This window comes from Lontra canadensis, unplaced genomic scaffold, assembly GCF_010015895.1.
Source record: "Lontra canadensis isolate GAN:19392208 unplaced genomic scaffold, GSC_riverotter_1.0 scaffold59, whole genome shotgun sequence".
NCBI lineage: Eukaryota > Metazoa > Chordata > Mammalia > Carnivora > Mustelidae > Lontra > Lontra canadensis.
The window spans coordinates 1,781,233-1,804,482 of record NW_022631053.1 but is presented as its reverse complement, the minus strand read 5'-3'; the positions used below and the strand labels follow the sequence as shown (position 1 = coordinate 1,804,482).

The 23,250-nt window shown below is 48.8% G+C and overlaps 2 protein-coding genes across 8 annotated transcripts; one reads left to right on the top strand and one right to left on the bottom strand.

Moving 5' to 3' along the window:
• Positions 1–243: 243 nt before the first annotated feature.
• MYG1 (MYG1 exonuclease) lies at positions 244–6,828 on the top strand. Its single transcript, XM_032876669.1, has 7 exons — positions 244–487; positions 630–742; positions 3,742–3,901; positions 5,748–5,900; positions 6,046–6,168; positions 6,283–6,464; positions 6,608–6,828. Exons 1-7 carry the CDS (start codon positions 266–268, stop codon positions 6,804–6,806), a joined length of 1,152 nt encoding a protein of 383 aa, XP_032732560.1. The 5' UTR covers positions 244–265; the 3' UTR covers positions 6,807–6,828.
• A 14-nt stretch (positions 6,829–6,842) lies between these two features.
• Positions 6,843–21,313, bottom strand: AAAS (aladin WD repeat nucleoporin). 7 transcript variants are annotated; one of them, XM_032876662.1, is made up of 16 exons: positions 20,901–21,005; positions 20,225–20,352; positions 17,459–17,514; positions 17,054–17,145; positions 16,810–16,856; positions 16,479–16,577; positions 16,057–16,200; positions 9,337–9,457; positions 8,869–8,993; positions 8,611–8,671; positions 8,384–8,474; positions 8,100–8,193; positions 7,909–7,976; positions 7,688–7,769; positions 7,491–7,575; positions 6,843–7,353 (listed from the first exon to the last, which is right to left on the bottom strand). In XM_032876662.1, the coding sequence occupies exons 1-16, from the start codon at positions 20,988–20,990 to the stop codon at positions 7,129–7,131; spliced, it is 1,608 nt and encodes a 535-aa protein (XP_032732553.1). In that variant the 5' UTR covers positions 20,991–21,005; the 3' UTR covers positions 6,843–7,128. The 7 variants fall into 7 exon arrangements, with proteins under 7 accessions (XP_032732553.1, XP_032732556.1, XP_032732554.1 ...); XM_032876661.1 differs by lacking the exon at positions 20,901–21,005 and adding an exon at positions 21,046–21,302 and having other exon boundaries at positions 6,844–7,353; XM_032876665.1 differs by lacking the exons at positions 17,459–17,514; positions 20,901–21,005 and adding an exon at positions 21,208–21,313.
• Between the last annotated feature and the right edge of the window lie 1,937 nt (positions 21,314–23,250).

The following is a 23,250-nucleotide window of genomic DNA, read 5'->3' as shown; positions in this document are numbered from 1 at the left end:
TTAAGCAAAGGACTGGTGAGGTGGGAGGGCGGTGGTGGAGATGCTGTGCCCCTCCCCAGAGCCTGCTCAGTAGGGGTGATGCCTTGCTTAACCCGAAGGCTCCACTCTGGGCCTTTGGAGGAGCTGGAGCAAGCCTGCGGAGCGCTCTCCTCCGCCGGCCGGTTGCCGTGGGAACGGCCGCCCGACGGAAGCGAGGCTGCGCGGGCGCTTCCTCTTCCGGGTCAACGACCCACTCTTCCCCCTCCCCCCCAACCTGGGAGGCTGCATGGTACGCCGCTTCCCGCGCGTTCTTCTAACTCTGCTGCTGCGGCCGCCGCCACCCCCGCGGGCCCGGCCGGGTGTGACGGTCAGCCTGGAGTCCGTCCCTCCATCCAAGCGACCCCGCGGCAGCCTCATGGCGCCTCCCCGAATCGGAACGCACAATGGCACTTTCCACTGCGATGAGGCCCTGGCGTGCGCATTGCTGCGCCTCCTGCCCGAGTACAGAGTACGATCCCGTCCAGGGAAACTGACCCCGGGGCCCGGGCGGGCCGCACCTGAGCACCCCTCCGTACACTCCCCTGGAAACCCAACACTCATTCTCTGTCTGCACGACCCTGGCCGCCCCCTCAATCCTGTGTCCCCTACAGGATGCAGAGATTGTGCGGACCCGGGACCCCGAAAAACTGGCTTCTTGTGACATCGTGGTGGATGTGGGTGGTGAATACGATCCTCAGAGACACCGGTATGACCATCACCAGAGGTGAGTTCCCATATAGCATTTCTTTAGCTCCTTTGACTTCAACTGTCCTCTGTGCTCCAAGGCAGCCATCCACTGCGGAGGTCCGTGCCCGCGAAGGGGACCCGCCTCCTCCTTGAAAGCCAAGTCCTGAGTCCCATAGGACTGCAGCCTGCCAGCTTTCCCCCTGCTCTGCATCCATCCACCTGACCTTGGGCTTTCCTGGCTTCCAGGCGGTCCTCACAAGCCTCCCTGCTGGCCACGCGCCTTCCTTGGCTCAGTCAGGCTTTTCTCCCACTAGCACTGTCCTCACCCCAGTTAGTTACCCAGCTCAGATTAGTCCTTTCATGTCGCTTGCTGCCCCACTTCAGACTGCTGTGCTCACATGGCAACAGTGCTTGGTGACCACTCAGATGTACGTGGTCTTCTACTTCATTTATACTGCTAGGTTGGGAAATCTTTCTTTTCCAAGGGTGGCCCATTATCCACGGGACCATTTCAGCCCTCTTCCTCTCCCCTCAGGCCACTGCCACATCAAACTCCCTCAGTAAGTGACCCTGCAACCTCCTCTTGAAAGGAATGAGCCTTTCCTGCGTGCACATCCTCAGATTGTCATTCCCAAGCACCCTCAGCTTCCTCCCTCCAGTTCAGGAAACATTGTTCCCTTCTGTTCACCCCTTTTGAGGTCTATTACTGTCTCCTCTGGGGTTCACACCACCGTTCTCCCCCAGTGTTTGCTTTTCTTTCTTTTCTTTCTGATTTTATGTATTTATTTGAGAGAGAGAGAGAAAGAGCTTGAGTAGTAGGAGAGGGAGAAGCAGGCTTCCTGCTCAGCGAGCTAAATCCAGAGCGGAAGGCTGACAAAACCTACTGACCCACCCAGCCGCCTCCTCCACCCACCTTCCCATTGTTTCTACTTGGAAAACTAAGGGATGAGTAACAAAACCCTCCCTCATACACACCACACTGATTAAAGTGGTGATCTCTTAGAGGGTATGAAGATGTTTTAATTCTTCTTAAGTACTTTCCTCCCTTTCCCTCTTTTTCTTACGTGTACACATGATGTTCTTAAATGATACCGTGGGGGAACCCTCCTGGTATTTATAGCCTCACATCTTACCCTCCCTTCTCAGCCTCTCTTCAGAAACACAGCTGACCCTGATTCCACATCCCCTCCAGTTCATTCCATTCATTCGTTCAGCTGGTCCTCTCCCAATCTCTCCACTGGAAATGCTCATGGAAAGGGCTCCAGTGACCTCAGCACCAAACTCCGATGGCTGGCAGAGGATCTCACATTAATGGACCACTTTGTGGCACTTAACAATATTGACTGATTCCTTTTTCCTGATGATTTTATATACATTTTTGAACTGTGCAGTATTTGATACATAATGTATTTAACACTTTTGGAATATGAAACATGTAACAAACACCCCTAGGCCAATCTCCCACCTCTGACTAGAACAGTACTATTACTTTTGTGTTGTACACAAGCACTTCTTCCCTATCCCGGTTCCTTCTCCCCAGAAGTAAGCAGTATCCTTAATTCTCTGTTCTCATACCCATCCTGCTGTGTAGTTTAGCACATATGTCTTTTCCATCAACAATTTAGTTTAGCTTCTTTTAACTTTTTCTGGGGGCTTACTGTGTATTAGTCTTTATATCTTGTGAGCATTTTATAAATATTTTTTGTATCTACTCAGTACGTAGTAACACCAAAGCAAAAAATAAATTCTCTAGCTGATTCTGATAGACTGATATTTAGAAATTACAACTGTAGTTTCTCCTTTCCTAAGAACTATCGTATCCTTCCCCTGTTCTCTGTGCCACTGTGAATTCAGATTTCTACTTTCCTCTCTCCCCTGCACCACTGCAGGAGACCTTGAGTTTGTTCTGCATGCCGGCTGGCACAGTGCTCTCACATGAACTTGTCTGCTGGATATCTCTCAGTGGCTCCCACTACCTACAGATAAAGTCCAGACTCCAAACTGTGGTGGAAAAGGCCTGCCATGATCTGGCCCTTGCTTACCCTTCTAGCTTTATTTTTTTGCTGCTTCTCACACTCAAGCTGCCTTTCTTGCAGTTCCATGTAGAGACCTGTCTTTTAGCTATTTTAAGAGATGTTGTTCCATCTACCAGGAATGCCTTTTGTCCTTGACCTTTTGTCTGGCTGGCAAACACCTAATCCATCTTTTAGGAATGACCTGAAGTGTCTCCTCCCTCCTGTCCCCCTTTCTCTTGTTTATAACCTAGCTAGAGCATTCGCTTGGTTGTTCATGTGCTTGTCTACCTATAGTAGATGAACTTGAAGGCAGGGCCATTGTCTTAGGGTTTGGTTTTGTTTTGAAGATTTTTTATTTATTTAGGGGCGCCTGGGTGACTCAGTGGGTTAAGCCGCTGCCTTTGGCTCAGGTCATGGTCTTGGGGTCCTGGGATGGAGTCCTGCATCAGGTTCCCTGCTCAGCAGGGAGCCTGCTTCCCTCTCCCTCTCTCTCTGCCTGCCTCTCTGCCTACTTGTGATCTCTCTCTGTCAAATAAATAAATAAAATCTTAAAAAAAAAAAAAGAAAGATTATTTATTTATTTGATAGCACAAGCGGAGTGGAGCAGCAGGCAGAGGGAGGGGGGAGAAGCAGACTCCCCGCTGAGCAGGGAGCCCGATGTGGGGCTCCATCCCAGGACCCCGGGATCATGACCTGAGCTGAAGGCAGACACTTAACCAACTGAGCCACCCAGGTGCCCCTGTCTTAGGGTTTTTTTTTTAATCCATAATGTCTAAAAACACAAAGCCCGGCATGTAGTAAGCCCTGAATTAACCATTGTCAAATGAGAGCATGAACAGAGACTCCAAGCTGAGGTCCACGTTGAACCCCAAGGAAAAGCTGAAGTCCCACAGCTGGGCACCCCTCCTCCCCACTCCTGAGTATTCTCCAGCCTCCACTCCCTCATGCCTGCATGTACACGTACACACTGTGGGCTAACTGGGGCAGCTCTGCCTCAGCCCTACCTCCCTGTACTTCTCAGATCTTTCACAGAGACCATGAGCTCCCTCTCTCCTGGGAAGCCGTGGCAGACCAAGCTGAGCAGTGCGGGACTCATCTATCTGCACTTCGGGCACAAGCTGCTGGCCCAGTTGCTGGGCACCAGCGAAGAGGACAGCATGGTGGGCACCATCTATGACAAGGTGGGGACCCAGGGACAGAGATGACCCATAAGTGCGTCTCCACCACCTGGGAATGGAACTGAACGCAGGACTGGACCTCAGATCGGGACTCCTGGCCCATTGCTGGCCCAGCACCTTCTCCCTTGGTCAGGCTCAGCTTCTCACAGGGGATGGCTGATCTCTCTCACCTCTATCCCAGGGTAGTTGTGAGAAGTGGGTGAGGTTCAGGGAAGGGCTTTGAAAACCATAGAGTAGAGTTTCCTGGTCCTTTCCTTGACCTGACATGCATAAAAAACGATTGTTGAGCAATGTGGTAATAGAGGAGGCTGCTTGTGTGGGAAAACACATAGCTTAGAGGTTTTGGGTGCCTGAAGATAGAGGGAAGCGTATCTGGGACACATGAATTGGGAAGATCAACTGGGACAGGTTGGATTATGAAAATATCCTCAGGTTCCACCAGCATCCCCTGTGAGCAGCTCAGAACGCTCCTTCGAGGGAAGGAATGGGGCTAGTGGCTGTGGCACACCTGTCAGGTCAGGGACTCAGGACACCTACCTGACCCTGCTCCTGTGATGTTCACCAGTCAAGCTTCGGGTTCCGTCAACTCTGGTTTTTGCAGAATCCACTGAGTTCGGTTCTGTCTTAGCTTGCCTATCTTCTGCCCCTATGACATGGCATTAGTATGATCCAGAGAAGTGACGAAATACGAATGGTTGAATTGGAGCATTTGGAATACTGTTTTTAGACTGCCTGGATCCATTTCCCCATCTGCTGAGGGGCTTCCTTTTTTCTTTTTTTTTTAGATTTTCGTTTTTTGAGAGAGAGAGTACATGAGTGAGGGGAGCAGCAGAGGAAGAGGGAGAAGCAGACTCCCCGCTGAGCAGGGAAGCCAATGTGAGGCTCGATCTCAGGCATGACCTGAGCTGAAGGCAGGCACTTAACCCACTTAAAGGGTGGACTGAGCCACCCCTGCCCCCTGCTGAGGGGCTTCTAAGCAACTGAAGTAAATTATACCAAGTTTCAGTTGAACATCAGGTTGGGGTCCACACCAAGAGAGGCTGAGCATAAAGGAGTTTTTCAGCTCTCCCCGAGAGGAGCATTCCGATGCATACCACAGATGTGTTGATGTTGTAAGCCTATGTGCAGAGCAGTTTTGCTGTAAGCATTGATACTGTACCATACCGGTTCTGTCCCTAGCCTTTTCAAGATTTGTCAGAGAGAGAGAGAGGCAGGGAGCCTAATGAATCAGGGATCCCAGGACCCTGGAATCATGACCTGAGCCCAACTGACAGAACTACCCAGGCGTCCCTGCCCCCAGACTCTTGAGGCACTGTCCTATCCTTCCTGTGACCTCAGGAGATGCAGCACCTGTTCCCACTACAGGGTACATCATGGGCTTCCCTGGGACCACATCCCAGCTCTGATGTCTCGTCCAGCACTCACTCTCCCACCTCCCATGTTTGGCCAGACCCTTGAGTACCTCATTTACCAGGACACTGAATAGCCTGCCCAGCCCACCTGGAAACTTAACCCTCTCTCAGTGCCGGGGTCCACTCCCAGAGGCCGTCATGAACTTGAGACCTTCCTTGTTCTGAAGTCCAAAACCCCACCTCACACACTGCTGGCCTCAATTCAGGCTTTGCGCAGTAGCAGAGGGGGCGCTGGGTTAGAAGTCAGGTGATCTGAATTCCCGCCCCAGCATGATCAGATCCCACCTGAAGCCACTGAGCTCCCTGGTTCCACCTTTCTTTACCCAGTGAATGTTGGGAGACCCTCACAGGCCTCTTGTGGAGATTAAATTAGTGAAATCTGTAAAACTTGATGAAAATGGAATCCTCAAGATCATTTACTCCTGGTGCTGCCCTAGATGTACGAGAACTTCGTGGAGGAGGTGGATGCGGTGGACAATGGGATCTCGCAGTGGGAAGAGGGAGAGCCCAGGTATGTGCTGACTACCACACTGAGTGCCAGGGTTGCTCGACTTAATCCGACCTGGAACCAGCCTGACCAAGACACTGAGGTAAGGAGAGGCCCCAAGGAAGACCGTGAGGCATGTAAGCCCGTTGGGGGAGGAAATTAGAGTGGTTGCCTCCTCCCATCCTAGTGAAGTCAAAAGTTGGGGCCAGTACCGTGGTTCTGATTCCGACCTTTCCCTCAATTCCCAGGCCGGGTTCAAGCGCGCCATGGACCTAGTCCGAGAGGAGTTTCTGCAGAGACTAGACTTCTACCAACACAGCTGGCTGCCAGCCCGGACCTTGGTGGAAGAGGCCCTGGCCCGGCGATTCCAGGTACAGGCCTGGGAGGAGGCACTGTGGTTCGTCGTTTAGGGACTGCTGGCGGGCTGTTGGTCAGCAGGGGCTCCTGCTTCCACCCCACATCTCCCAGCCCTGCCTCCCTTCCAGGTGGACCCAAGTGGGGAGATAGTAGAACTGGCAAAAGGTGGATGCCCCTGGAAGGAGCACCTCTACCACCTGGAATCTGGGCTGTCCCCACCGGGCACCATCGCCTTTGTTATCTACACTGACCAGGCTGGACAGTGGCGGGTACAGTGTGTGCCCAAGGAGCGCCATTCATTCCAGAGCCGGTAAGGCCCTAGAGGACCACCCTCAGACCTTCGGGCCTGTTTCAGCCCTATCAGAGGGGGCCACTAACCTTGGCCTCTTCTGTGCTCTGCTCCTCAAGACCTCCATTTGCTCCCAGCAGCTTCCTCTTTCTGTTCACTCGTAGGCTGCCCCTGCCAGAGCCATGGCGGGGTCTTCGGGATGAGGCCCTGGACAAGGTCAGTGGGATTCCTGGCTGCATCTTTGTCCACACCAGCGGCTTCATTGGTGGGCACCACACCCGAGAAGGTGTCTTGAGCATGGCTCGGGCCACCCTGGCCCAGCGCCCCGTACCTAAACCTCCCACAAATTCCCTAGACCAATAAAACATCCTCTATCTCGTACTGATCAAGTCTTCACCCTGTTACTGTCCTGCACCATTCTGGGAACTTGCTGAAACTTGGGGAAAGTGAAATGTCCATTATATGCCAAAGCCTATGGTAGGTATTTTCTCAGCTTTGCTTTCCAGATCACCTGAAAACCACACAGTTCCTAGGGTCCGATAAGTTGCCCAAATTCATAAAAAGTAACACAGCCCTATCTTAACCCAAAGTCCATGCCTTTTTTTCCTTCACTAGACACTAGTGCAACTCCCTGGAGAAAAAGTCTTGTAACCGAGTGGAAAACAACAAAAGGGACTTTTTATTATTAGAAGTGGGAGTGAGGAGAGTGGGACCGGGCAGGTGGTGGCCCTGGGAGAGGGTCCCATGGGGCAGAGGTTGGGGATGTCTCAGTAAAGAGGGGCAAATCGTGAGTAGAGCCTCCCCCCCCAGCTGGGGGCTCCTGGGTTCGGCCAACCACCGGGCTAAAACGTGGAAACTGGGCATTAACAAAGTACAGAGGGATGTGGGCAATTCGGCCGGTGGACCAGCACTGCAGAGAAGGAAAGAAAAATCAATCAGAGCCAGAGCCTAGGCCCAAAGAAGACCACATGGCAGGGCCACGCAGCAGCCACAGCGCTCAGTTCCTCCACCCTGCTCCCCAAAAGCCCAGCAGCCCAGCCTACTCACCACACTGAGCAGAGCCCCTTTGTTGAAGGAAGGATGGAAAGTGATGAGCTGCGCCTGGGCCCCTGGCTCCCCCTGGATAATGCCACTAGGGGGAGAAGGTGAGCAGGCAAGTGGAGACGGGGCAAGTGAAGTAGGATGTGGGCTGGCCTGGGAAGGCTAGTAGGGAGTTCAGACCTGATGGCCGATGTGGCACTTACCAAGGAAGCAGCTCAAACACGGGGCTGTTTCGAGTGCGAAAAAGGAGGATGACTGGTTTACCATCCTGGACCCGTGGATTTCCTATGAGAAATGGATGGGATAGGAAGGCACCCTGGAAGCAGAATCCCAAGGCAAGGCAGAGAAGTATAGCCAGGACACTGACACCCTCCATGAATGAGAAGAGGGCTGTGGCCTGAGCAAAGTCCTTCCCAACTCTTACCTTTCATGAGCACAGCTAGACGCTCCCCACTGGGGTCCCAGACCATGGAGTGAGCCTCTCCCCCAAGTCTATAAGTCAGAAGAGTTAGCTGGGAGGCCTCAGCATGGTCCCTCCCACCTTTTCACTGCTTACCCGCTACCCCCAACACCCCCACTGCCACCCCCACCCCCGGCCCCAGCCATTCAGCTCACCTTTCCTCTCCATCTGGTGTCTGTACTGTTGTCTCAGACAGATCAGCCACAATGGTGGCTGACTTGGCACCTCCAACGCGCCCCTTTCTCTCCCCTACAAGAAGGGCAGAGGCTATGAAGTACAGGAAGCGGGCCTCTCACTGGTCCTCTACCTCACATCCATTGTAAGCATCAACACCTCTCAATCTTCCTTTTATCTTTCAGAGTAGCCTATTCTGGAGGGTTCCTGCCTCCCTCTGACTACCCCAGATATTCTGCATCCTGAGCTGCTTCCCCTGACTCACCACAACATTCTGGGAATGATAAGGAGTAAATGAGTGGTTCCCCCAGTACAGTGAACAGCAGCCGGTTTCCATCTGGGCTCCAGCAGCCGGTCTGGGGTCAGGGAGCAAAAGGCAGGGGAACACTGGTCAGCAGGAGAATGCAGGAAGAAAAGCAGAGGATGTGGGGAGACACGCTTGGGGCACCTGGGACCCGCCTCCTCCCCAGCTGAGTCACGGTCTCCTCTCACCTGACACCGCCCCGAAAGAGTAGGCCACCTCTCGCAAGTCCACATCTGGGCCTCCCAGACCCTATGCCGGAGAAAGGCGGGTCACAACTCAGGACCTCTAGGTTCCAAAACCTGGACTTCCCTCCCTCTGCCAGTCCCGGTGCCAGGTCAGAGAATGGGAACGGAACAGAAGGTTCTGTCTGCTGAAGGTCCAGGAGCCAAGTGCCTTTCTCTAGGTCAGCCTTGCCCTCCCTCTCCCTCTGGCTTCCTCCCACTCACCGAAAGACAGCTGAAGGAGTGGTAGCCAGGACTTTGCTGCCATCTGGGGACCAGAGCAGATTGGTAACCCCACCTCCCCGAAACCAGGGAAGGGGAACACAGGTCTCCGTTGAGACATCCCATACCTAGGACAAAGGGGTCAGGAGTGAGAGAGGAAGCTCCGGCATCCCCATCCTGTCACACGGGCTGCTCTTACAGTACAAAGACACAAAAAGGAGATGAAGCAGGAGAGGGACTGTTAAAACAGGAGGGAATAGGTTTATATGTACAGTGACAGCAAGCAGGATTTTACATCTGAGGAATCTGAATGGTACTGCTTCTTCCCTGAGTAAGTTTAACACTAACACTAAATGGACAATTAGTCCTCTCCTCCCCACAGGATATCTTACAGCCCCAAGTAAAGAATGCTCTTGCCTCAAGTCTGAGGAGGGGCTGAGATGACCGCAAGAAGTGTGGGGACCAACTCACCAGGATAGCAGCATCCACAGGTGACGCTGAGAGCAGCCGTCCCCCACTGGGCGCCCAGGCCAAGCTGGTGACAGGTGTGTGCCCAGGGTGAGACAGCACTTGGGCACAACCTGAAGAGGGTCTGCAGGTGGGAAACAGGGTATAAAGTCAGAAGGCAGCAAGAACACCCCCATGACTCTGTTTCCTTACCTCCTGACAAAACTTCCATATCTCAATGACCCCTCAAATCCAGGTTAGGGGAAATGAGTAAGGGTCATGAAAGTTAAGGAGGGGGAAAAAAAGGAAGAAAGGGCACAATCACCACCATTAGGTCCATAGATGAAAATGAGTACAAGGGAGGAAGCTTTCACTGTAGGCCTCAAGGAGACACACACTTCCAACCAGCAAGGCTAGATGGTGCCGAGCCAGGGAGAAGTCCCACTCTGCCCCAGACCAGAGCCCTCTCCCTAAAGGACCATCCAGCCTGGGGCCTGGGACCCTCTGTGATGTTATCTCAGGGTTCCAATCTCTTTTCCAGAGTTCTCTGCTTTTCTGCAGAACTCACCCTCTGCTGCAAACCCTATCTTTCCATTTCCCTGTCCGAATTTCTCTCTCTCCCTCTGCATGGTTTTCTGCTTGTCACAAAGATGCAGCACGGGGATCGTCGTCCACCACAAGGTTGGGAACTTCTGACAGCACCCGTGTCTCCGTCAGCGCTGTACCCCCAGGGCCACGTCCTTGGCCTGCCAGGACGTGGTGGCCTTGCCACTGCCTGAATGAAGGCCATTCTCTTCCTTTTCCACCGAACAGTAAGTACCTCTAGTGCCAACAGGAGCTCAGACTGCTGACCTACAACTTTTTCTTGAACTTGACAATAAATCATAGTTCTCTTTTGAGGTCCATTCACAGAGATCCAGCTCATTGTTTTCAGTGGCTGCCCTGTCTCCACGCCCCTGAACTCATAAACCAGAACTGATTCAGTCGTGCCTCCACAGATGGACATTTCAGCTATTTGTAATGTATTATTGTTTCAAACAATGCTGCAGGAAACACTCTATATCCTTATGTATTCGTGTTACTATGTGTTCAGAACTTGGGGGTATAAAAGGCTTGCACTTTTATTCTTCACTTGATCTTAGCCAAAAGGCTGAGAAGCGATTGCACTTTTATTCTTTTAAAGATTTTATTTATTTGTGAGAGAGAGCACATGCATGAGCAGGAGGAGCAGCAGGCAGAGGGAGAAGCAGGCTCCTTGCAGGGAACCCAATGCAGGACTCCATCCCAGGACACTGGGATCACGGCCCCAAGCCTAAAGCAGACACTTGGCCAACTAAGCCACCCAGGCGTCCGTAGGCTTGCATTTTTAAAAACATAAATATGCCAACAACAAATTACTTTCTGACAAGTTTGTATCACAATATAGTCTTCTCACCAAGAAAAAAAGCACCCACTTTCCTGGTCTTGCTAGTACTAGATATTATCAAACATTATAATTTTGGGGCACCTGGGTGGCTCAACCCACTACTACTACTACAACCCACTCAACCCAGCTACTGCCTTCGGCTCGGGTCAGTCTCCGGGTCCTGGGATCGAGCCCCATATTGGGCTCTTTGCTCAGCGGGGAACCTGCTTCTCTCTCTCTCTGCCTGCCTCTCTGCCTACTTGTGATCTTTCTGTCAAATAAATAAAATCTTAAAAAAATAAAATTTTTTTAAGTAATAAAAAAAATTAAAATTTTAATAATAGCATTCTGAATGATTAAAAATTATTATGTATTTTCTTTTTTTTGTTGTTAAGAATTTATTTATTTATTTGAGATAGAACAAGAGTGAGAACACAAGCAGGGGGAGCAGCAGGCAGAGGGAGAAGCAAGTTCTCCAGCAAGCAGCAAGCCCAACAAGGGCTTACTCAACTGAGCCACCCAGGCACTCCAATATTATGTATTTTCAAAAAAAAAAAAAAAATTCTGTATTTCTTCGAGTTCTTTTATTTTTTCCTTTAGTTCTTCTGTCTGCTTGAAATTTATTTGTATAGAAAAAGTGTGAAGCAAGGACTACCTTTATTATTTCCTAAATGGATAGCCAATTATCCCAACACTACTAAAATAAAAAAAAAAATCTAAACTTCATTGAAATGAAAAGCCACATTTCTCATATATTAAATTCTCATATATTCTTAGAGCTGTTCCTGAATGTTACACAGCTATGCTGATCTGTTTGTCTATCTTCCTGCCAATTACTTCGCATTACTGTAACTTCCTAAGATATTTAATACTTGGTAGGGCAAGTCTCCCCTCTATATTCTTCCTATTCAAAATTCTCTTGGCAATTCTTCCATATTTATTCTTTAATAAAAACTCTGATTATCATTTTGCCCAGTTCAGAAAGACAAAACACAGCAAAATTCTGGTTCCAAGTCCACTTAATTGGACATTTCTATGATGATACACCTTCCTGTCCAGGCATACAGTGTGTCTCTCCATTTAGTCAGCTCTTGCTTAATGTTCTTCCACAACTTCCTCCAAATGTCTAGTAGGTTAAATAAATTTAACGATTCATTCCCAGTGATTTTGGTAACTGCACACATTGTAAGTAGAATATTTTTTCCATTTCAATTTCTCAGTGATGACTGTAGGTATAAAAAGAAACTATTACACTTTTGGTTTCCTGGATCTAGTCACCTTACTACATTTAAATTTCTTATTAGATCAAATAGGTTTTCTTAGCAGAGTCACTTGTTTTATCTAGGTATGAAATCATATCTTCAAAGAATAATAATTTTCCCTTTGTTTTCAAGACTTCACCTTTTTTCTTGTCTGACTGCACTCACTAGAATCTCCCAAAATAATGTTGATTAATAACAGTAACAATGGCAAAAAAATAAAATAAAATAAAATACCAGTGATAATGGCTGGCTCAGTAGGTAGATCATGCAATGCTTGATCTTGGGGTTGCGAGTTCAAGTCCCACATTGAACACAAGATTACTTAAAAAAATAAAAAAATTTTTTTAAGATTTTATTTATTTATTTATTTGACAGATACAAATCACAAATAGGCAGAGAGGCAGGCAGAGAGAGAGAGAGAGAGAGAGAGAAGGAAGCAGGCTCCCTGCTAAGCAGAGAGCCTGATGTGGGGCTGGATCCCCAAACCCTGGAATCATGGCCCGAGTCGAAGGCAGAGGCTTTAACCCACTGAGCCACCTAGGCACCCCTAAAAAAATAAAATCTTAAGTAAAAATAAAAAGAGGAGGGTCCCTGGGTGACTCAGTGGATTAAACCTCTGCCTTCAGCTTAGGTCATGATCTCAGAGTTCTGGGATCAAGCCCCGCATCAGGCTCTCTGCTCAGCAGGGAGCCTGGTCCCCCCCCCCCACCTCTGCCTGCCCCTCTGCCTACTTGTGATCTCTCTCTGTCAAATAAATAAATAAATAATTTTAAAAATAAATAAAATAAAGAGGCACCTAGGTGGCTCAGTGGGTTAAGCCTCTGCCTTCAGCTCAGGTTGTGATCCCGGGGTCCTGGGATCGAGCCCTGCATCAGGCTCTCTGCTCCACGGGGAGCCTGCTTCCTCCTCTCTGCCTGCCTACTTGTGATTTCTCTGTCAAATAAATAAAATCTTTAAATAAATAAAATAAAAAGGGAGCACCTGGGTGGCTCAGTCATTAAGCATTGGCCTTTGTCTCGGGTCATGATCCAGGGTCCTGGGATCCAGTCCTGTGTCGGGCTCCCTGCTCAGTGGGAGGCCTGCTTCTCCCTCTCCCACTCCCCCTGCCTGTGTTACCTCTCTCGCTGCGTCTCTGTCAAATAAATAACCAAAATCTTTTAGAAATATAAATAAAAATAGGGGCACCTGGGTGGCTCAGTGTGGTTAAGCCTCTGCCTTAGGCTCAGATCATGATCCCAGGGTCCCAAGATTGAGCCATACATCAGGTTCCCTGCTCAGGGGGAAGTCTGCTTTCCCCTCTCCCTCTGCTGCTCCCCCTGCTTGTGTTCTCTCTCTCTCTGTCAAATAAATAAATTAAATATTTAAAAATGAAATACTGTCTTTCTGATACTACTTATTGTCAGGTTTAGGTTTTAGGGTTGAGCTTTATAAAAATAAACCGGGATGCATTCTGGGACAGGAGGAGGACATCAATGGAAAAACTGGTGAAATCTGAAGAAAGTCTGAGTTTAGTTAAGAACGTATAAACATCAGTTTCTTAGTGTTGACAAATGTCACATGGTAACATAAGATGTTAACAGTGGGTGAAACAGGGCTGCCTAGGTGGCTCAGCTGGTTAAGCGTCTGGCTTCAGCTCAGGTCATGACCCCAGGATCCTGGGATCCAGTCCTGCATCAGGCTCTGGGCTCAGTGGGAGTCTGCTTTTCCCTCTCCCTCTGCCCCTGGGTTCATGTGCTCGCATGCTCACTCTCTCTCATTCACGCTCTCTCAAGTGAATATATTTTTAAAAATCTAAAAAAAAAAAATGGTGAAACTGGGTGATGGATATTCAAAACTCTCTGTACTATCTTTGCAGCTATTCTAAAAATCTAAAATTATGCCAAAATAAAGTTTATTAAAAGAAAAAAAACAGGAGCCTGATTTCCAAAAATTTCCAAATTCTTCTGTGATTTGGTCTAGTTCAAATAACGTGGAGGAGAGCCTGGATCACTCAGTCAGTAGAGCATGTGACTGTAATCTCAGGGTCATGAGTTCAAGCCCCACTATGGGCTGGGCATGGAGCCTACTTCAAAAACAAACAGAGATGCCTGGGTGGCTTGGTCAGTTAAGAGTCTGCCTTTGGCTCAGGTCATGATCCCAGGGTCCTGGGATCAATTCCCGCATTGGGCTTCCTGCTCAGAAGGGACACTTCTTCTCTCTCCACTCCCTCTGCTTGTGCTCTCTCTCTCTGACACAAAAAATAATAAAATCTTAAAAAATAAAAAACACACACATACAACATGGAGGTTATCTTTTCTTTGAAATCAGATAGAACTCTCATAAAGCCATGTATGCATGGCATTTTATTTTATTTTTTTAATGATAGAGCTCATCTGTTTTAATTTCTTACACAATCCACTCTGGTTACAGATTTTGGTAGAGAATCAAATATTTACTTTAGGGCACCTGGGTGGCTCAGTTGGTTGAAAACTGCCTTCGGCTCAGGTCATGATTTTGAAGTCCGGGACTGAGTCCTGCCACAGGTTCCCTGCTCGGCGGGGAGTCTCCTTCTCCCTCTGACCCTCCCCACTCTTTTGCACTTTCTCTCTCTCTGTCTCATTCTCTGAAATAAATAAAATCCTTAAAAAAAATTTTCCTTTAGATTTTCAATGTGATGGTCTAACTTATACATGATATTTTGTAATAATTCTTCTAATTTCTTCCATATCTTCCATATTCCTTGCCATTCTTAAAAATACTGTACTCTGATTTTCTTTTACCCTAATAAGGCTGGCCATAAGGTTTTCTTCTTTACTCATAATTTAAAGGACCAGTTTCTGGGGTGCCTGGGTGGTTAAGTCGTTGAGCGTCTGCCTTCAGCTTGGGTCATGGTCCCAAGGTCCTTGGATTGAGCCCCACCTCGGACTCCCTGCTCAGTGGAGAGCCTGCTTCTCCTTCTCCCTCTCCCCCTGCTTGAATTCCCTCTCTCACTGTCTCTCCCTATCAGGTAAATGGATAAAATCTTTAAAAAATAAAATAAAATAAAAATAAAGGACCAGGGGTGCCTGGGTGGCTCAGTGGGTTAAAGCTTCTGCCTTCCGCTCAGGTCATGATCAGATTCTGGGATCGAGCCCCGCATCGGGGCTCTCTGCTCGGCAGAGAGCCTGCTTCCCCCTCTCTCTCTGCCTGCCTCTCTGCCTACTTGTGATCTCTCTCACTCTGTCAAATAAATAAATAAAATCTTTTTTTTTTTTTTATTTTCTTTTTTTAAGATTTTTATTTATTTATTTGACAGAGATCACAAGTAAGCAGAGAGGCAGGCAGAGAGAGAGGGAGAAGCAGGCTCCCCACAGAGCAGAGAGCCGGATGCGGGGCTCGATCCCAGACCCCTGGGATCATGACCCGAGCCGAAGGCAGAGGCCTAACCCACTGAGCCACCCAGGCGCCCCAATAAATAAAATCTTTAAAAGAAATAAATAATAAAGGACCAGTTTCTGATTTAATATTTACTTAGTTCTCATGAAGATTCTTTTTCCAATTTTCTTAATTTCAACTTATGCCTATATGAATTCCCGCCCCTACTGCCTTTAAACCTACATCTGACAGTCCTCTGGAAAAGGCAGTCTTTCTACTCCATGATCATGTACATATATTTATATACACTCCCCACAATTCCAGAAGCTCCTAGTTCTGTCCCTTCCTCTAGATTCTAGCATTCTCAGCAGCTCAACATTGACCATAGGTCTGCTTCTCCCACCGCCCTGGGAAGTGCTGTGAAGATAAAGAACTTCCAGACTGGGGCGCCTGGGTGGCTCAGTGGTTAAAGCCTCTGCCTTCCGTTCAGGTCATGATCTCAGGGTCCTGGGATCGAGTCCCGCATCGGGCTCTCTGCTCGGCGGGGAGCCTGCTTCCTCCTCTCTCTCTCTCTCTGCCTGCCTCTCTGCCTACTTGTGATCTCTGTCTGCCAAATAAATAAATAAAATCTTTTAATTTAAAAAAAAAAAAAAAAAAAGAATTTCCAGACCTACTTGCCACCCCCCACTGCTAATATAGCCACAAGCCTCCAGCCAAGGGAAGACAGAGGCTGCTGGGACTTACCGGGTAGACAGAGAGGTGGGGTCCAGGGTCCAGATGAGAATGCAGGTCTGGCAGGCCACAGCCAGGACAGAGGCACTAAGGGGCTTCCAGGCCAGGGCCGCCACGTTTCGTTGCAGCCGGTGCTTCAGGGACGGGACTATAGTGCTGTGGTGAAAGTTACAGGACTGAGTCAAAGCAGGAACACTACAGCTCAGGGGACCGGAGTTCAGTTGAGGAGGGAAAGCCAAGAGAAGGAAGCTGACCACCCAGAGCACAGGGGTATCGTGGGACAGAAGCATAGGATAAAGAGTAGATCTGGAAACAGGAAACATGTAGAGAGTTCAGGCGCAGGAACCTACAGGAGCCCTGGAATCAAGGTTGGAGAAGGAGACTGACTTACGGAGACCAAAGAGTGGGAGCCCACCCAGTAGGCGTCCACGTACCTGCTGGCATTATACACACGGATTGAGTCATCTAGCAGGGCCACTGCAAACTTGTTGGTGTGGGGGTGCCAGGCAAAGACCCGCAAGCAGCAGCTGGACCTGGGCCGAAGAGAGCATGAGGGGCCTGAACCCATCCCCCAGCCCAGAGGCTCAGATTCCCTTTCACGTGAGGACATTACTATTTTTCACTTTTTATTTTTTTGGGGGAGAATAAGAATGTGGGTAATAGGAAAGGGTGGAAGGGGTGTGTGGCTTGACTTCCCTCTCCCACTGAGAAGTTCCAAGGTTCAGGACTTCTTTCCCACAAAAGCCTCAGAGCTTGTACACTCACCAGTTTGTGACTTGGGCAAATTCAGCAATCAGATCTTCGCTCCTGAGCTATGAGAACAAAGTGGACAGAGGATGCGCTGGGACCAAAGAAGCTTATTCCCTCGACTTCCCACAGGGGAGCTGGACTATTCCCACCCTCTGCAGTCCTTCTTCCCATCCCACCCTGAACTTAAGGGATGAAAAGTGGAAGAGGGCAGGAATAGGGGAGCAGCAACCAGAGGGCCAGGGGAGGAAGCCCGACTTACAGACAGATGGGGGAACAGGGACCCGTGGAGGGAGGAGGCCCATCGACAGAGTGCCAGGGCCCAGCTGGACGCCGTCTTCACCCACTCAAACACTGTGGGGTTGAGGAAGCAGCTCTGATTAAACCATTCACAGGGCTGTCACTGGGCACCCTTGGATAAGGAATGAGCAAGGAAAGGACAAGCATTCCCCAGGGTCTTCCACCCAACCCATACTTGGGACACCCACTCAGGATATGTGACGTAGGCAGAGAGGAGAAAAGACGGCACCAGAATAGAAAACTGGGACAGGAAAAAGAATGCTAAAGGGAAGGGGACTGGGCCAAGAGGTATTGGGATGGATTGGGAAGAATATGAGAGGAGGTGCCAACCATAAAACCAGAGAAGTCGGGAGGGAAAAATATTTACCTTCCTCCTCTGAGTTCGCAATTTCATTCAGCACCCCAAAAAGGCCCATATCACGCCTGAGGAGAGGAAGCTGGGAGTCAGATTACTCTGACCCTTTTGGTCTCCCTCTACAAGTTATACTCATTCAGTAACTTACTAAAAATAAGAGCACTCAGGGGCGCCTGGCTGGCTCAGTTGGTGGAGTGTGTGACTCTTAACCTCTGGTTGTGAGTTCAGGCCCCACAGTGGGTGTAGAGATCACTTAAACTCTTCAGGGACCCTTGGGTGGCTCAGTCAATTAAGCAGCTGCCTTTGGCTCGAGTCATGATCCCAGCATCCTGGGATCGAGACCCACATCGGTCTCCTTGCTCAGCAGGGAGCCTGCTTCTCCCTCTGCCTCTGCCTGCCACTCTGCCGCCTGTGCTCTCTCTCCCTCCCTCTCTCTGACAAATAAATTAATAAAATATTAAAAAAAAAATAAGCGAATAAAATCTTTGGGGTACCTGGGTTGCTCAGCCTGTTAACTACCTGACTCTTGATTTCAGCTCAGGTCTTGACCTCAGGGTCTTGAGTTCAAGCCCCTTAAATGGGCTCCATGCTGGGTGTGAAGCCTACTTAAAATAATACAACATAACAAAAATCTTAAAAAAAAAAAAAAAAAAAGAAGCACTCACATTTAATGAGTGCCAAGTATGTGCCATGCACTTTATTTATTATCCTTTCATGTACTTATCACACGAATCTGAATGGCATTCTGCTCATTTTACCAACAAGGCAACTAGCCTCAGAGATCTTTCAGGGCTTGGTGAGTAGGTCAGGGGATCAAGTCCTGCCCTAAGACTGTGAATGGAAAGCCATGGGAAGATTTTTGGTTTTTCTCAAGTAATCTCTACACCCGACATGGGTTCAAACTCACAACCCTGAGATCAACAGTCATGCTGTACTGATTGAGCCAGCCAGGTGCCCCACCATGGAAGGATTTTAAGCAGAGGAATAAACTGACCACATCAGCATTTTAAATATTTATTTATTTGAGGGAGAAAGAGAGCGAGAGAAGCAAGCAAGCATGGGCATGTGTGTTGCCAGTTGGGGGAGGGGCAGAAGGAGAGAACCTTCAAGCAGACTCTCCACTGACCACGGAGCCTGAAGAGGGCTCCATCTCATGACCTGAGCAGAAACCCAGAGTCGGACACTCGACCAACTGAGCCACCCAAGCATGCCCCCCCACACACACACACTGGCATTTTAGAAAGATCAGTCTGGCTACAAATTAAAGGGGCGCAAAAGTGGAGAGGAGGAGACGGGTTAAGAGGCTACTTCAGGAATCTGGAAAAAAGGCCAAAGTGCCCTGAACCAACAGGGCTGGAGAAAGCAGACAGATCTGAGAGGCTGAAGAAGTAGAATGAACAGAATTTGAGGGCTAACTAGACATTAGTAAGAGTAACACCAAGGGAAATGCCTACATAATAATTACAGAAGCTAATACTGCCCATGGTTTGCCAAGGCCGGGCCAGAAGCTTTGCACGAATTATCTAAACCAGCCGCTATCACAACCCTACAAAATAGCTATTGTTAACAACCGCAATTTTAGGTGAGAGAAGAGAGGCATGAAGAGGTTGATATTATCAATATGACCTCGGTAGGAAGTAGCAGCATCAGGATTCAACCTGTCTGCCTCAGAGCCTACACTCAAGCCACCTGTTCCCAAATGAGTAGTAAGGCCATTCCTTGAGACGAACAACACAATGTAGAAGCAGGTTTGGAAAGGAAAATGAAGAGATTGGCTTTGAACATGCTGAGTGAGTGAAAGCCTGCAGAAGAGCCAAGTGAGGGTGTCTGGCAGACAAGGGAACACCCAGGTCTGAACTTGTGAGTCCAGCCCAGGAAACCACCCCTTCAGGGACATCAGAAAGAGGTGGGACAGAAAAGGCAGAGAACCAGCAGCTGAAGAGGTAGGCAGTGGGAAAGAGCCTGGGACTGAATGACTTATCAAACAATAAATGGCTGTTTAACTTAACTCACACAAAGATGTCCAAATTAAATGGTATTATGATAACAAACAAATTAAATGGTATTATGACAACAAATATCTAAATCTGGTACCATGTGTGGGACTGTAAATATGTAGAATTTCAATGGAGGACTATTTGGCAACAGCTCATGAAATTACAAATGGACATACCCTTTGAAGCCTCCTACTAGATTTGTAGGAATTTATTCTACACGTGACAGTGATAATAACTAACCCTTGAAGGTCTTAATATGTGCCAGGCACTGTTCTCTGAGTGCTTTATATCCATTAATTCATTTCATCATCACTACAACCTTGTAAAATCAGTCCCGTTTTACAGATGGTTTGGAAAGTGAGGGACCAAGTGATTATGTAACTTTCCCAAGATCACACAGCTACAGAGTGACACAGCCAGGAACGGAATCCAGGCAGTACGGCTCCACCCCTAAACGTGCTAAATGAATGACCTAAATATGAAATTATTCACTGCAGCATTATCCCTAACCTTGCTGAGCTTCAGGTAAAAGGCTCAGAAAGTGCTAAAGACACAAAGAGGGGGTAGGGAGCAGGCTCACTTACACCAGAAAGCAAGTCACTGGAGATGAAATGAACTTCTGTCAACTTAGGTTTTCCAATAAGGACTGCTAATTTGTTATAGTAAATGATATACAGGACTGAGCTAGACAGAGCCTGGCAGCCCAAGGCAGGGGGAAGGTGACCCCAGCTTCTCCAGGATCTGCAGACCATGGTCCAGGAGACCCTTTGCCACGTCTCACCATACGTTGATGCATCTCTTCCACACTTGCTCCCGGTGATGGATGAAGGCAGTTCTTGTGCCATGGTCCAGCCTCCCAGGGGTCTTCAGGGGATCCTTCGTCAGGTTCAGGACAGGAAGATTGATCCACTACAGGCCAGAAGTGAGAGGTGTGACAATGAGTCAGTCTCTTCCCCAGATCTCTGCTGAACTCCTTGCCATCTCCAAACCGCAGCTGGGCTAGGAGTAAGAGGCTCCGGAGACCTGTTTCCCATCCCATAAACCTAATCCTTGTGGGAAAGTGAAACAGAGCTTAACTCCCTTATCTGTAAAACTGGCATAGTTCATCCGGTTGCTGTGATTATTAGATCTTATAACATGTGTGACGCACACCTGACTCAGTCGCTTTCTTACATAGCAAACGCTCAATAAATAGTTGTTTCTCTCCCTTTTCTTTCCCAGGAACTCCGTGGTAAAACAAAAAACAAAAAACAAAAAACAAAACAAAAAAAAAAAAACCCAACACTCCAGGTTGTGCGTTCCCAGCTCTCCCAGATGCTGTCCTCAACTTTTCAATAGTTCTCCTACACCCTCATATCCCTTGAATTCTCCCTCATTCTCTCCATTCCCTCTAGAGCCGCCCCACAGCTCCTCAACATCCCTCACCCTCCAATCCCAACCCTAAAATACATTCCAGCCCTTCTAGTCTCAAGTCTGGGCCAGGATGCTTCCTGGGCCAGGCTGAGGACCGCGAACCCCGCCCGGCTGCGAGGCCTCAGGTCCCCCATTTTCCCGGGCCCCGCCCCCATGCCTGTCGGTCCCCTCCCTCCTCGCTCCGGCCACCTGGCCCCGGAAGTCGGGAGGCGGACTCTCATAGCTATTGCCTGTCGCCAACTCGTTATTGTGTTCGTATAGGGTGACTTGACCCCTAGGCGGCGGCGGAGGGAACAATCCCAGGGAGCACATCTTGTCGGTCTCGATGACGTCTGGAATCGGTGAACTCACGGATCGCGCTTCCCTAACTCTTAGTTCCCGGGCTAGATTCGGATCCGTACGGGTAGCCGTGTGGGACAAACGGCGCTGCAAAATTCAACGGAAGTGAGGGGAAGAGTAACGCAGAACACGAACGCGTGCTCAGTCCCGGGACAGACTTCCAGAGCGTCCTCGCGCGCCGCCTGGTGGCCGGAGGGGGAGCGGCGCGAGCATGTCCGCGGGGTCAGCCCCTAGTTAAGGGGTGTGTGTGGGTGTGTGGGTGTGTGTGTGGGTGTGTGTGTGTGTGTGTGTGTGTGTGTGTTGTCAGGGTGGACGTGTGTGTGTGTGTTTTCCGTGAGACTGCTCCCCCCCCCCCAATTCCGAATTCCCCAACACAGTTTCCCACTCACCCTCTAAATGCTTGGAAAGCCCAAAATTAGACACGTTCAAGAAAGTATCTAATTAAACCCTGCCAGGACTGTGGATCATCCCGAGGAAAATTCGGACTGTTTGGGGCAGCTGGCTGGGAAGCTGAGGGAAAAGCCTCCAGGAGGAATAAAGTCAGGCAGGAGAGACCTTTGGAGGGAGAGGGATGTGCCAACCAAAACCTCAGGCCCCAGGGGTTACCGGTGGAGGGCGAGTGAGTTGGAAAACAGTGACGTTTCCTGAGCACCTATTATAAAGTACTTGTATAATCTGTTTTTTTCTTAAATATTTTACATATTTATTCATGAGAGACAGAGGGAGAAGCAGGCTCCCTTCTGAGCAAGGAGCTCTATGTAGGATTCCATCCCAAGACCCTGGGATCAAGACCTGAGCAGAAGGCAGAGGCTTAACCCACTGAGCCACTGAGGCGCCCCAAGGGTTTGTATAATCTTTACAACAGCCCCATGAGGTGGGTACTGTTCTAGCACCATGAGGAAAGTGACACACAGAGATTATACCAAAACCAGGCATTCTAATTTAAGAATAAAAATGAGATTGGGGCTCTGGGCTGGCTCAGTCCGTGAAGCCTGCGACTCTTGATCTGGGAGTGCCAAGTTTCAGCCCCATGCTGGGTGTAGAGTTCACTTAAAAAATAAATAAAATATATTTTTTAATAAAGAAGAAAAAGAGAGGCTCCCGAGTGGCTAATTGTCTGCCTTGGGCTCAGGTCATGACCCCAAAGTCCTGGGACCAGAGCCCCACCTCTGCCTCCCTGCCCAGCAGGGAGTCTGCTTGTCCCTCTCCTTCTGCCCCCACCTCTGGCTTGTGTTCGTGTTCTGTCTCTCTCTTTTAAATATTAAAGAAGAAAAGTGAGATTGATTTTATTCTGATTCCAAAGGATGGAACTAGATTGCAGAATAGATACTCCTCTTAAAGCTGTGTGATTTGGGAAAGTGTTTGAATTCTTCGGGCTTCAGCTTTGTCACTTTTGCAGTGTCCTAATTATTTCCCATGGTTGTTTCCTGTACTAAATAATGGAAATGAAGCCATTTAATAAATTTTAAGTACTAAACAGTTGATTAGCCCTAACTCTGCCATGAACTCGGTGACCTTGCGCTTTGGTTTGTTCATTTAATAAGGGTTGATGGGCAATTCAAACGACCATGCTCTGGGGACACAGAAATGTATAAAGCATAGTCCCCACTCCCGAGAGTTGCCCTAGTTGGAAAATTGAGGGGGCATTCTAAGTTTAGCATTCTTGGGCTCTGTCTGCTCTTCCCTTCTACATGAAAAGTTGCCCCTAAGAGAGTTACCCCAGGGTCAGAAAACAAGAAGACTTCTCTGCAAATGCCCTTAACACAGAGAAAGCCATGGGTCTCCTCTACGCTAGTACTTCCCAAATGTTAGTGAACACAACAGACACACAGGAGTATCTTGATAAAATACAGATTCTGGGGTGGAGCTCTCAAGCAAACTGTATTTCCAAAACGCCCCCAGGTGATACTGCACAGACCAAATTTTGAGCAGCCCCAGTTTAATTTTCTAGGTTAGTTCACTGTCATCTGGAAAGTCACAGAAAACTTAAAGAGCCTAGAGTAAAAACAGGGTTGTTTGGGGAAACTTGCTGAAAAAAGGTCTACTTGAAAGGGG